Source organism: Tympanuchus pallidicinctus, unplaced genomic scaffold (genome assembly GCF_026119805.1).
Source record: "Tympanuchus pallidicinctus isolate F22 unplaced genomic scaffold, pur_lepc_1.0 scaffold5, whole genome shotgun sequence".
NCBI lineage: Eukaryota > Metazoa > Chordata > Aves > Galliformes > Phasianidae > Tympanuchus > Tympanuchus pallidicinctus.
Window position 1 is genome coordinate 75,156,764 of NW_026294769.1, and position 14,223 is coordinate 75,170,986.

The 14,223-nt window shown below is 46.8% G+C and overlaps 1 protein-coding gene and 1 long non-coding RNA gene across 2 annotated transcripts in view; both read right to left on the reverse strand.

Moving 5' to 3' along the window:
* The window catches only part of ZC3H3 (zinc finger CCCH-type containing 3), a 156,002-nt gene extending 147,309 nt beyond the window's left edge, over positions 1-8,693 (reverse strand). Inside the window, exons 1-3 of the mRNA XM_052703605.1 lie at positions 8,597-8,693; positions 5,541-6,888; positions 3,870-4,066 (exon numbers count right to left, since the gene is read on the reverse strand). Of these exons, the coding sequence (XP_052559565.1) occupies positions 3,870-4,066; positions 5,541-6,888; positions 8,597-8,642 (1,591 nt within the window). The 5' untranslated portion in view covers positions 8,643-8,693. The remainder of the gene's footprint in view (positions 1-3,869; positions 4,067-5,540; positions 6,889-8,596) is intronic.
* LOC128090875 (uncharacterized) lies at positions 533-3,859 on the reverse strand. Its single transcript, XR_008211131.1, has 2 exons — positions 2,283-3,859; positions 533-1,779 (listed from the first exon to the last, which is right to left on the reverse strand). It is a non-coding gene; the product is annotated as an uncharacterized LOC128090875 (long non-coding RNA).
* Positions 8,694-14,223: the final 5,530 nt, after the last annotated feature.

The window sequence follows — 14,223 nt, forward strand, 5'->3', positions numbered from 1 at the left end:
CCCAATCCTTGCCAAAAATAAAAAAAGAAAAAGTCATTTTAAGCCATTAGTTCTAGTTTATCCTATAGTAAAATCAAGGCAATAAGAGACAACAGTGCCAAAAGTCCAAGCAGGATGAATTCGACCAGAGCAGTGCCACTGCATGGAGGGCAAGCATTGATTTTTGCAGCTTGCAATTGCAACCACTCGTCTGTTTTTAAATGAGCTGAGAAGGGGCTTCATCCTGCAAGACACCAATTGTTACCCTCATAGCTCCCAAGTGGCTGCTGGTGGAAATAAAAGGGGCTTTCCTATATCCACACCTGCAGTACAGGAGGAACAGGAACATCCCTTTGACACCACTTTTGGGTCACGCAGAACTCAATTGAAAGTTAGGATTTGGCCTTCAAACGTATCACCAGATGATGATATTGCCATGCTTTGGTGGGGGATAACTCCCCCTTCACTTCACAAAAACCCAACTGTTGCTGCTCAACCTCATCCAACAACACATGGCCAAACAGTCTGAAGGAGACTGTCTGAAGCATTGCCATTCCAGCATGCACTTTGCTATTTTATTACACTGGCTGATTTGCTGCAACAAATAAGCAAGGGAAGGCCAACTCAGGATAGACATTTGACATTTAGACAACATAAATACAACATACCATTATTGGCAGGAAAGCTGCTCAGTAAATGACTGAACAGGAGTCCAGGGTTTATTCTCTGCATCAAAACTTTTGGTGTCAATGTCCTCCCCCCCCCAAAAAAAAAACAAAACCAAACCACACCAATCAGTTGGGAGAACTGCAACCAGTGGAAACTTCACTCAAATCTTAATTATTCAACTGCACCTCCTCTATACAGTCTAGTCTGCCCCCTCTATAGAAAAACACATAGAGGAAGCATGTTTAGGCAGGAGCCTGGTCCAGATTCCAAATGAAGTGGACACCATGCATAAATTGGGATGCCATCAGCTTCATCAAGCCACAGGGTTGGCACCTGAGTGAGTTCACAACTTCCAAAAAAGCAATTATCTCCAAGTTCCCCTTCCCTTCAAAAAGAGCTTATGAACTTAAGCAGGAAGGAAAAAGAAAAGAATACTTTAATATTAATGATTCATTAATATTAAGCACTAAGTTGTCAAGTAGTCCAAAATCTAAAGGCTGTTTTATCAACATTAATTTGGCTCAACATTTTTCATTCCTCTTTGCTTTGGTCACACACACGAGATCTTCCTGTGTACAAACAGCCCCCACACAAACCTTCTGTGGATTAGGCAGTTATCTGCATTAGAAATGCCATCCCATTAGATCAACTTCAGTTTGGGACATATCCCAATTCTGAGCACCCTCACTCATCCCATATTCAAGTGAAATATTTCAGAGTTACTTTATGACAGCTCCAAGCTCATTCACAGTGAGAACAACCCATCAGTTTGTGACTTTCCATTTCCACAAATGCCAAATGAGGAACATCTGAGCTTCCTCGAGTTCTCATCCAGATCCTCACATAAAAGTAGGGAATGCTGCCTTGAAAATATCCTATCTCTGTTTTAGCACCCAACAGTTTCTTTGTTGGCCACACAAGTGTCACAGCCTTCCAGCTCACCAACTTAGTGCTCAGCCTTCACCAAGCGACAACCAAAGTTCATTCTGCAATTTCAGAGCTGTCAGGACTTTTGCTGAATTTCTCTGCCAGCTGAAGAAGCAAAGCAGCTGTGCATTGCCTGGCAGCTGCCTCCCCGTGCAGAGCTGCTGATGGCACACAAAGGAGCATCTGTCAAGTCCTGTGGGATCCCTGAAATGGAGGTGCAGCAGAGGTAAGAACACCAGCAGCCATACAGCCATATGATACTTGTACTTTTAAGAACCAAATCAAGATGTTTTTCAAGCAGGTGCTGCAGTTTGCAAAGAAAAAGCCACACAGCATAAACACCAGCCTCTGTAAAGCAAATTCTTATTTCCACACTTATCAGCCCAGACAACAAAACACACAGATCCAAAATGGAAAACAACATAAGTCACTTTGACAGCTCACAACCTCATAAATCAGGCTTTGTTACCACGCATCAGAAGTACCTTGATCATTTGATCCATTTTGGGCAGGGGACTGAACTAAATGCTCTCCCCAAGTGACTTCCAGCCCTATTTTTCATTTTTCTCTTTTTCTTAAGCTTCTTTGTTTGCATTCCTCCACTTTGATAAAAGCCAGGAACGCAGCTGTATTTCTGCAATATCTACATATTTTCAGGCCTACGTGGTTTAAGATATAAATCTTTTCACCATGGGACTGTTCATTACCTTCAATCAAGGAACTAGGATTCAGCACACATTCCCCAAAAGCACAGGCTGCTGGCAGCTGACAGTCATGCTCCCAGGAGAGCAGATTTTGATCTATTTTGTGTATTCTCAGCTTCATTTTGGCTGGGCACACACTTCTGCTGAGAGATAAAATGAAGAGATGCTTGCTAAGCCCCAGACAAGCCTCAATGGCAGCTCAGAGCCTCCCCAAAGCTGCAGCACTCTGACCTCCTCTGCTTCCCACTGCAGTGCACACAGCTGAGCAAACTCTGCTCCCTGCATAGCACTGTGGTTCCACCTACACAGAGCAAAGATGTGGTTTAACCTCAGGTCCTGAGCACCACAACAGCTTATAGCCCTGTAAACAACATCTCTATTTCCTCAGGCTGTTGCAACCCTAAATCCCTCTCCAAACAGCAAGATGTAAGCTGACATCACTCAGTGAAGCAAGACTCAGCTCCAAAATCATGGAACACAATGGTGGAGCATCAGCATGAATGCAGTTACATGGACGTCCACTTTTCCTTACCTCCTTACAAGCCACATCTGCATCCTCAAGCAACAGATCCAAAATTCTCCTCACAGCATCCTTTCCATTCCTCCAAATCTTTCTTCAAACACATGCAGTAAAAATAATATTTTTGTAAGTTATATTTTTCTTTTCCTCCCATTAAAGAAAGAAAAAGAAAATCCTCTTTCTCCTGAATCACAAGCCCCCGTTCTTGTCTTTTGGTCTGTCCAAACACAGCAACATCTTAACACAGAGCTATTTGAACCAGAAATAATTACAATTACATGTGTAAATTCAGTAATTAAAGCGCAGCTTTACCTTCTGAGGCAAATTGCAGCTATCGTGTAGCCCAAGCAGCCTTTTCTCTATTCAAGCAATACCTATGATAGCACCACTATACCAACGAGCTCAGCATAGGCACATAATCAAAATGTACTTGTACCCACTTCAGATTAAACTGTGGGTACACTTCAGATTAAACTGTGGGTGATCATGTTGACACTAAACAAGAGAACCTGACTTCAAAGCCAGAAGCATCATGATGCTGCTTCATGTACTCCTCGGTGCAACTCTGCCAGCCCTAAGAAGTCAGTATCTGCTCTGACTATGAACCCAAACCATAAGGGACCCAATATTTCTTTAACAACTGCAATTATAGCCATATTCAATACAAAAGACATCTCACTGGGACACAGGTGTGCTTGCTAACTTCCAAAGGAGCATCTCATGACGTGACATGAAAAGCACAAGCTTTTCTCCTGTGCAAAAAGAGAGATCAGTCTTGTAGATGTACTGCTACTGCCTCTCACTTGCCTGAGCATCTTCCAATGTGATGCTTGCACATCTAGCAAAACTGCATTCAGAACAAAAAGGAAGCTTTGAAATGACTCTATCTGGAGCTGTCAAAGCACAGCTCTGGGTTAAGGCAGAAGCCATACTCCATCCAGAACTCCTCCCAGTTTGTTCCAGGACCTATAACAGCAGATCTCCCAGAGGACACGATAACCAATTTTCCAATTCCAAGAGCCTCTCTTGGAGCTGTTTTCAGCAAGCAGCTTCAGGATGCCTGTTCCTACCTTCCCTGGAGGAGCCCTGGTTCCTGGCAGTCGGCAGCCTGCAGAGCCTGTGCTTGGTGATCTGCACCAGCCCCTTGGGCGAGGAGCGTTTTGGAGTCACAGAAGCTTTTCCCCGCAGGGTGTTTTTCTTCCTGGGATGGAAGGGGCTTTTCAGTGGTGTGGTGAGCAAGGGACTGCTCTTCTTATCCGCTGGGTAGCTGTGAATGCAAATACCAGACTGTTAGAAGAGGGTGGGGGTGTGACTGAAACACAGTTGGTCCTCTTGCTCACAACTGAAACGGTGGGTCACCAAGCTCTGTTTCTCCTCCATAATGCTGCCCTGTAAGAAGCACTGAAAAGAACACTGCAAGAAAATAAGTGAATCTAAGGAATTTCTGGCAAAGCACAGATGGAGCATGAGGTGTTTGACAGCTTGACTCAACTCACTTCTGCTTAAGAGATGCAGAGGAGGGAATGGTGTCCTTCAGAGGGATGACAGGATCCAAGGAGAGGACCTGGGAAAAGGTACTACCCAGTCCCATAGCAAAGATCACACATCTGTGCCACTGCCTCCACTTCATCCCACTTATCCTTTCCTTAAGCCCACCCTGGCTCGCATACAGCCCTGATGAAAACATCAGCACAGAACACAGCTTTTCCACCAGGAAGTCCTTGCAGCACTTCCATGACACTTTCGGGGAAAGTTTGATCCCAACCCCTTTATTTCCCCTCCAATTCCAGTCCAGATAACTCAGCCCATACACCTTTTCCTTCTGCCACGCTTCATTTTTTAATCTTGCCCTTATCAGACACAGGGATAGTGGAAAAATCATTCCAGAAGAATCTCAGCTGCTTCAGCACAACACATTTTCCCAGGATAGCACAAACCTGACACCAACCCTACAAGGAGAAGAGTAAGAACATTCAGGGAAGATGCTTGGGTTGCAGTGGTGGACAGCCCAAAAAGAATAGTACTAAAAGCAGAGAGCACTGCAGATCTATCAGATTTACAGCTAGGCAGCATTTCTTTCCAGCACACACAGCCTGCACAGCTCAGCTTCTGTCTCCTCTTTGTCCCTGTGCATTTTACAGGCACAGATAACAAAAGGTAAGTGTGATCCAAGTCTGTTCTCCTTTCACCAGCTCCCAGTGCAACAAAACTCTGAAAATAAATCAATAGGGAAAGTACCTATTTCCCTCTCTTTTAATATTGGTCTGTTATCCAGGCCATGGAGAAGCCTGGAAAGTGCTGAGCTGAAGTCTTTGGAGAAAAAGGAATGGGAGACAAGTTCTGTTTGAAAAATTAAATTCTGAGTTACCCAGACTGATAAAATAATTAAAATATCAGTCCTTGCAACCCTGAAAAACAGGATTCCTCCATAGAGAACAAAGTCACAATAGCTGGAAAGGGGAAAGCAAACAGATCCACCAATATACAACAAGTCTCACTGTAATTTCATTCATATCTATGCCTGTAACTTCTGTGCAGTACACATTATTCAACACAGAAGAGATCCTTTGTCCCAGAGGTATAAAGAAAAAACTGTTCCAGCTTCACTTAAAGCCTATGGACATGTGCAGTGACAATTCTTCTGAGAAGACCAGCAACTCGACATGGTTTGGTGACACGGTGACGGTTAAACATGATGATCTTAGTGGTCTTTCCAACCTTCATGTTTTCTATGATCTTACCTTGAGCTTGCCTTCCTCTTGATGATTTTTGTCCGACTCTTCACTTTATAACTGGTAAGCACAGCCTCACCTAAGGAGGGATTCACTCCAACTGATGTTTCGCTGGGAGGCAGCAGGTTGAAGGCTGAGGACATCTTCTGATCCTCCGACTGCCACCTGAACGCTGACTTGGATGTGGAGGGCGAAGCCTGCAGGCTGGAGGCTTTCCACTTATACTTGCTGGGAGAAACACCCACTTTGGATTGCAGCCCCGATTTCTTCACCTTTGCTCCCAAATCTGTCTTTGGAGATATTTTTGAACCTCTCTCAGCTCCACCAGTGATCTTCTTAGCGCTGTCAGAAGCTCTCGGGCTGATCCATCTCTTCACAGGACGAGAGCATTTACTAGGGTTTGCAACCCAGGTATAATTGGTTTTCCTGAACTTTGAAGCTTTGCTGGAGACCGTCGCCGAGGCAGCTCTTTGGAGATTGGAAACTTTGGGGATTACAGAAAACTTGTTCTTTACTGGAGACATCACAACTGCCGAAGTCAGTGCCTGAGTCGGTTTAGAGTGCATCTCTGCATTTCCAAAGAGCTTTGGCTCTCTGTGAACGTCCTCAACTTGCTCCCAGCTGCACTGCCCCAGAGCGGGTGGCTCTGGCTTCCACCACATCGATTGCTGAGCCTGCTCACAGCTTGGCAGAGCTGACAGTGGCTGTGGCTCTGTTTTCAGTGTGACAGCGCTTTCGCTGGCACTTCTGGAGCTTTCAGCCAGGTGCACCTTTCTGGGATTGTCAAACGGGTAGGATGAGCTGACAACGCGGTGAGACGAGCTAAATGAAACAGAGAGAGAAGGCTTTGGCTCTTCTTCTTGGTTTGTGTACAGAGGAATGGAAGAATCCTGCACGTTACCATCATCCGGAGCAACAAGCTCTGTTTTAAGCCCAGAAACATCACAATAAACACTCGCATCATTAAATCCTTCAGTACCTACAAGACCAGTCTTCTGTGTCACCTGGATGCCCACAACGATGTTCCCATCAGTTGTTAAGTCCACTTGTCTCTCTGGGGACGCTGCTGATGGCATGGCTGCCTGGCTGTCTTCGTTGCTCCCAAAAGCTCTGGATGTGGTGGCATTCCCAACATCACACCCTGGTCCTGAGGGCTGGTTCACAAGGGAGTATTTCTTCCTCCAAGAGTGAGCTCGGCGTGGCTGGAAGTCCCTGGGAGGCTGCAGCTGGGGATACCGGGCTGAGAACGCTCCCCTCCTGCTGAATGGGGCCTGTGTGGTGTTGCTCCACATCCGTGGAGCAGAAGACAGCGGTCGTGGCACATCCCCATGGGTGTTCCTGTGGTTGTCTATGAGACCTGAAGAATAGAAGACAGCATTTGTTAATTGTCAATCCCAAGGGGGAGGTTTCTAACATCACAGCTCTACTTTTCCTCACACTGCAATGAGGACGATCACTCACTTTGGCCAGATTTTAGGTAAGTGGTGCTAGAAAATGAAAAACAAAAAAAAACACCACGCACACACACACAAGAACTTGAAAACAATTATTTTCTTCAATCTTCATGAAAACTGGTAACTAAAGTGATACAGCATGACAGCAGGTCTGATGTACAAACAGACCTTTAACACACACTTCATTACTGCTGTTGGCCACCTTCTGATCCTTTATACTCCTTTTTGTTGGAGTGTGCCAGCACCAAAACAGACCATCAGAATTCTTGTTTTTGGAGCCTAACGAAATGAATTATTTCAGAGCAACCTCTGAGCCCTGCTACAAGGTTGGCAGGAGGGTTCCACTTACACTGGGCTGCTTACACACATAGCACAGTGCAAGCCCAAAATATAAAGTAACAATGAGGAAGATCCAAAGCAGCCCCAGCTTTGTACTGAGTCACTGCACCTTCATCCCTTTACGACGTCACCATACCCCCTGGTGTTTTGGGCTCCTAATTAGCAGCTGAGCTAATCAACACGCATGGATTATGGAGGGTCTGCCTAGTGCTTAGAAAACATTTTCAACAGAAGGGATTGCCAAAGGATTTTAAAGCCTTATATGTAGGTGTCAACATGCTCCAGCATGAAAATTTTTTTCCTACTGCCCAACAAGAGGGTTCTTGGCTGAGGTAGATAGCTGCAAAGCATTTCTAATGTGGAAAAATTACCTTGGGGGGCTACAAATAGAGCCAGTTATTTCTAAGAACGAGCATTGATGCTCTCCCAAGCAAGGAAAGGGTATACAAATACACCCACTCCTCCCCCACAAAGCTGATGAGGAATCCAAGGAATGAGGACAAGGGACACAGCCCCATTCTGTGCCACCTGGGGATTCCAAATGTTGCTCCTGAACATGACAAGGAACTGTTGGGACATGTCCCTCCCAGGAGGGTGACATGCACTGCAGTGTGCGGATGCCCAGAGGTCTCCACCTACCCCTTACCCTCTCCCACCCAGGTCTCCTATATTCTCTCCCCAGACCCAACACTCCTGAGCCCTCTCCTCTCCCCATCTCCATCCAGAAAACCCAGGGCCGCCATTTCCTTTGCATTCCTAGGCCTTCTCCACATCCTTCCATCCCTCTTCTCTACCCCCAGCCTACTCCTTTTCTACTCCTGAAGACATCTGCCTGCCCCCACACACCTCACAGGCCTGCTGGACATCCATACATACCCCTGTATCCCAGGAGCCTCCTGGCAACCCCCACAGACCCCTACCCACCCCAGGAGCCTCACATCCCCCTACGGCTTCTTGGTGGCCACCACAAGCCGCAAACACCCAAGGAGGCCCACGAAACCCACGTACCTCAGGTGCCTCCGAGCTATTCTCGCGAGCCTGACGGACATCCTGGCTACCCCCCACAATACCACGCGTCCGAGGAACCTCACGACTTCTCCCACAGGCCCCACGCACCCCCACGAGCCTTCTGGCTACCTCCCACACACGCCAAAGGCCTCCTGGCTGCCCCCACGGACCCCATAGGCCTTCCTCCTACTCCCACGCCCTCCACGCACCTCCTAACCGCCCCTCGCGGTCTCCAAGCCTCCCCCAGGCCCAGCCCTACCGTACCCTGCAGCAGCCGGATCTCTCTCCGCAGCCTCTCCCTTTCCTCCATCCCTGCAACGTTCCCGCAACGCCCCACACGCGTTACGTCATCATCCCGCGACAGCCGGTATGGCTCGCTCACGTGACCTCGCACCGTCACGTGACGCCCGCGGGTCGGTGAGAGCGTTGCTTGGCAACGAAGGAGGCTGCGGCCTAGCGTGCATTCTGAAGCCTGAAGTAGGCTGCGGCCTTGTTCTTCTCTCTCTTCCATCCCAGTCCGGCCCGGTCTGGCTCTCTCTGTTCCCTGTCCCCATCCCAGCGTGGCTCAGCTGTTTCCAACCATCAGCTTCATGTAGCTACCCCTTGTGATCATCCTCTGTCCCCATCCCCTTTACCTCACCCTTCTCTGATCCCAGCTCCACTAGTCCCATCTAGGTCGGAGTCCATTGGAGAGTCCAGTGAAGAGTCACCAAAATGACCATGGGCCTGGAGCAGCTCTGCTGGGAGGAAAGGCTGAAAGCGCTGGGGCTGCTGAGCATGGGGTAGGGGATCCTCAAGAGGATTCCATTCATGGTCATAAATCCATCCCAGCAGGGATTTATAGCCAGGAGTGTCCAATGACAGGCCAGAGCAGGGACTAACTGTATCTCAGGAGTTCTCTCAGCTCATTACTTAGCACAGGGACCAGAGAGGAGCCTGGGGGACTGGTTTTGTGGATCTCCAATCCCACCCGGGCATAGGACTGCCCTTCTCAAGCAGAAGTTGTACCACATGGATTCAGAGGTGCTTCCAACTTCATCCATTCTGTGATTCTATGATCTACCTTTCCCTATACCCCAGCCCCACCATGGTCCCCTGCTCACAAACACACACACAATCACACAGAATGGCCAGGGCTGGAAGAGACCTCAAGGATCATGAATCTCCAACCCCCCTGCCACATGCAGAGCTACCAACCTCCCCATTTAATACTAGACCAGGCTGCCTAGGGCCCCATCCTATCTGGCCCGGAGCACCTCTAGGCACAGGGCATCCACAACCTCTCTGGGCAGCCTGTTCCAGCACCTCACCACTCTCTCTGTAAAGAACTTCCCCTGACAACCAACCTAAATCTTCCCTCCCTCAACTTAAAACCGTTTCCCCTCATCCTGCAGTTATGTACCCCTTCAAAGAGTTTTGTGACGCATTTCTTTGGCAGCTTTCAAGGCTTTTATATTTTAGAATCATAGATTTATAGAATTATTAAGGTTGGAAAAGACCTCTAGGATCATCTAGACCAACCATCTACCAACCACCAATATACCACCCCATTACTGATTACCTGCCAGAAATTGCGGCAAATCCAGTAGCACCAGGTAGCTTCCTGAGATCTGCTTCTACTTTCTCACCCTAAAAGGACTTTTTTATGACCTGGACTGTCCTACGTGCCCCATCTTGAAAGTCACATGGCCTGCATAAGTCAGGAGTACCTACAAAGTACATCCATAAAATTGAGAGCGCAAACAGAGAATGACATCGTTTATACAGACATTTTCCTCCAGGAGTTTGTTTTCTTCATAATTCCATTCTTCCCTAAGGGAATAAAACCCATCACGTTAAACAAGGTCACAACACAACGCAGTCAGAGAGTCTCTTTGCTTCCCCTGAAACCCTTTGGAAGACTAATATGCATCTTCTTCTGCAATCCTGTGGGGTAGGGAAGGGGCACCAGAGGGCAGATCTGAGATGAAAACCTCTGATCAGCATCGATTGATCCCCAAGCCTCACCCAGAATTTTGTAACCACTTCACACTGGTAGAAACTGGTACTTGTGCCAAAAGCAGCCTCCTCCGCTCCCAGCTGCTTGCTCCCTCCCTGGTGCTGGCACAGAGATCGGAGTGGCTTGCATAAATGAGCAAGAATGAGCTGCTCTGAATTAAAATTAATTCAGCACATGCACAAGGAAAGTTAATTTTTAACAGAGGGAAGCCATGTATCCACCCTTCCCACAACACCCCATGTTGGGAACAAATGAGCCGAAAGCAGCGTTTTGCCAATCTGTGCCAAAATACCACTCCCACAACACCCAGCCTTGGGAACAAATGAGCTGAAAGCAGCATTTTGCCAATCTATACCAAAATACATCACTAGAAAAAGGTAAGTACGGGGCAAGGTAGCGCTGGAGGATGTTAGGCTCCCTTTGGTGCTTTTTGGATGCTCTTTGGAGTATCCTTGGGTGTTCCATATAGGAAAGTTTGGTGGACAAGGGGTGTAGAGGAGCAAGGACAGCACTTTTATCTTGAACTGGATCTTCTATAGGGAAGAGACAAGAGCATCATGCCTTGAGGCATGGAATACTCCCATGTAGGATGCTGCATCACTAAAATTCTTGTTCCTTTCCAGCATTCTGTAAGGAATTCATTGACACATGTTACAAACTGCACATCTGAAAGCTGCAGGAATTCACAGCACTTGTTCTTTGTTCATAACACTACGCTTGTATGACACTTGTTTGTAAGTCTAATTTAATTAAAAAAGCAGTAAAATGCAAGTGTGGGTTTTTGGTGCTGGGCTGGCAGGGTATCTGTGTGAAAATGCCCCAGGCAGGCTGGCACACTTAAAAGAAATTAAATTGTCTCATTCCACCCAGAATAAACATGGTGCTAATCCCTCTAATGGCCCTAAACATCACTAGAACTGCGGATCCAGCGACAAGTGTGCAATAGGACCCAATTAAGCTGCTCACACATTTGAAATCATGGTCTCACCGTGGTTTAGTCTGGAGTCTCTCAGTGGCTAAACGTGCTGAGACAAGCGAAAACACGAAACTTCATTAAGCGCTGCACCAGCAGATTGCTGGGACCTGACGACAAGGGTGAGTGGGAGGCATCGGCATTTCTGCCACCTGCTCCCAATTTCCAAAGGCATAGGGATCTCCAGGGAACCCTGGATCCTCCAGCACGGCCTGGAATCCATTAACAGGAGCATCCTGCCTAGGAAAGCAGGTGTAATTCTTCTCTGTGGGGCACCTGTGGGTCTCAGATGAAGCATTGCAAAAAGTCTTGAAGGAAACATATTAATAAAAACTTAAAAATTGTGGGAATCCAGAAAGAAGTGGGAAATCTATATTGTGAAGGCTTAGAAAATGTGAGCCATTGAAAAATGGAAATATTTATGTGTGGCAATATTAAAAAAGAAGACAATGAAGAAGGAGGAGGAGGAAGAGAAGAAGAAAAAGGAGAAGGAGAAAAAAAAGAATGAGAAAGGAGAAGGTGAATGAGAAGTAGGAGGAGGAGAAAGAGAAGGGGAATGAAAAAGGAGAAGAGAAATAATATTAAAAATAATATCTAATCAGATGTGCATGATGTCCTCTTCACCTTCTCCTTCCTCTTCCCCTTTTTCCATTCTATTTCCCCTCCTCTTTCTTCCATTCTCCTTCTCCTCTCTCTCCACCTCTGTTTCTTCTTTCTCCTTCTCCTCTTTTTCATTCTGGTTTAGTTTTCTGCTTGATCTGGCCTTCAGTAAGATTCGCCACATACCCACAAAACTACAAGCAATGGAATGAAGGTTCATGGGAGAAGAACAGCATGGGGATCTCTTCTGAGGCACTAGCATGAACCTGTCTTGCTTGGACCTAAGCACAAAACCATGAGAACAGCTTGAGGTGGCCCATCACAAGCTGCAAGCCTCTAAATTGCAAAGAAGACTTCCACACTCCAGCTGCAAAGAAATCTCTGCCTCCCTTTTTAACAAGTCTAGTCCCAGAGAGCTGTTTCTCCAAGATGAGTTGCTCAGATGGCAGGTGAGAAATGTGCAGGTACTTGAGAGGAAGACGGAGCATCTCATAGCATCACAGAAACACTAAGGTTGGAAAAGACCTCTAAGATCATCTAGTCCAACCATCCACCTTCCACCAATATTGCCCACTGAACCATGTTCCTCAGTGCCACATCTCCATGTTTCTTGAACGCTTCTGAGGACAGTGATTCCACCACTTCCCTGGGCAGCCTGTTCCAATGGATTTTACCACTCTTTCTTAATTTGCAATGGAAGGAGATCAGGAGCTGATGCAATGCTTCAGGAGGAGGAGTGCCATGGGCCAAATAGCAGCAGAAGAAATAAGCACAGTTCTCTTTAGAGACAATTGCAATAACACCATTGTACAAGACAGTAGTGAGAACTAACTTGAGTCCAAGGAAGAAGGAAAGCATCAGGGGAAAAGGAAGAGCAATTCAAGCAAGATGGTGTCAGGTTATTAAATCCAAGCTCGAAAACAAAGAGGTGCTGCTAATCCTCCTAAAAGCCCCAAGGGCTCAGCTCAGGATCTTAGGGGTCATCTCCCGCATCCTTCAGCCCCTCGCCCTGCTCTGTAGGAGCTCAGCAGCTATTTATCACTGAAGAAAGTTGCTTCTTCTCCAAAAAAGTTTTCGCTATTTTAACTTTTGCAAAAAAAGAAATCTCCTCCCCAAGGGCAAGCAAACTCTCGAATCCTATTTTTGCTGATAATAGCACGACTAGGAGCTCTGGGGAAGGAGATGTCTCCTGGGTTAGATGGAAACCAGAGAGGAAAATATCAGCAACAGGAAAAGAAACTGCTGCACAATCCTAAAGGAAAAACCACCTTCATTTATCAAGTGGGCAACAGTTTTCTGCTATGATGTCTATTTTTCTGCCCTTTTTCTTGCCTGCAGTCTCGCTGCTGGCACAGGCACACAGACTTAAATACATGAATCTGGGGAAGGGGAGAAATGAGAGCAATAATCGGTGCTGCCATTCCCAGCTCTTTGCCAACAGATTTCTTTCTATCCTCTACTTTTACCTGCTGAAATAGGAATGGTTTGGGCAAGGACTGAATAGCCCCATTCCGCCTTCTGGCTATGGCCATGCAAGGCTATAGGAATGTCCTCTTGTCCCCATCGTCCCCTTTGCAGACACTTTGGATCGTCCCACTTCTACTGTCTGTTCCACATTTCTCGGTCCCAGGCCAACGCCATTGCAACACCACCTGCAAAGATCAATTGCAACATTTCCATTGCACGACTTGCAGCTCAAAGGCTCGTGGCTAAAAAACATTTGCAAAACCTTTCAGTGCAAAGAGGCTCTGGAATTTCACAACATGGCCAAAGAGAGGAGCAGCAAGCCACACCCAATAAACAGAAATCTGTGACTTATTGACTGAGCAGTGCCAGTCCTACAAAGGGAAAGTAGCATCAGCTTTTTATTTTTGTTTTTTTTCCAGAGAGGAAGAGATGCTCAGAAAGATTTTGGTGACATTTTTAAATGGTTTGGAGTTTGTTCTGCGCTGGCTGCCCTCCCTACTTGGGAGCTTGGAAACTCTGTGGGCAGATCTGCCTCCGGGAAAGGACATCCATGAGCAGGGATGAATCTTTTGGGTTTGTTTTTTTTTAAGAAGGAAGCACAGATTTTGGGTGTTCAGCTTCACCAGGTTTTGGGGTGCCCCAAGTCCTGCTACCCACACACTGCTAGATGGGGAGGTTCAGTCCTTCTGCCTCTTCCACCCCCCATAAGGTGCTTTGCTTTGGTAACAGCTTGGTTACATCTTTGCTCCGGAGGAGCTAAAATTAAAACAGTGACTCCATTGCAGACTGAAAACAGAGCATTCCTTCTCTGCCTGCGTGCTTTGGATGGACATCAGAAGCCAAACTCATGCT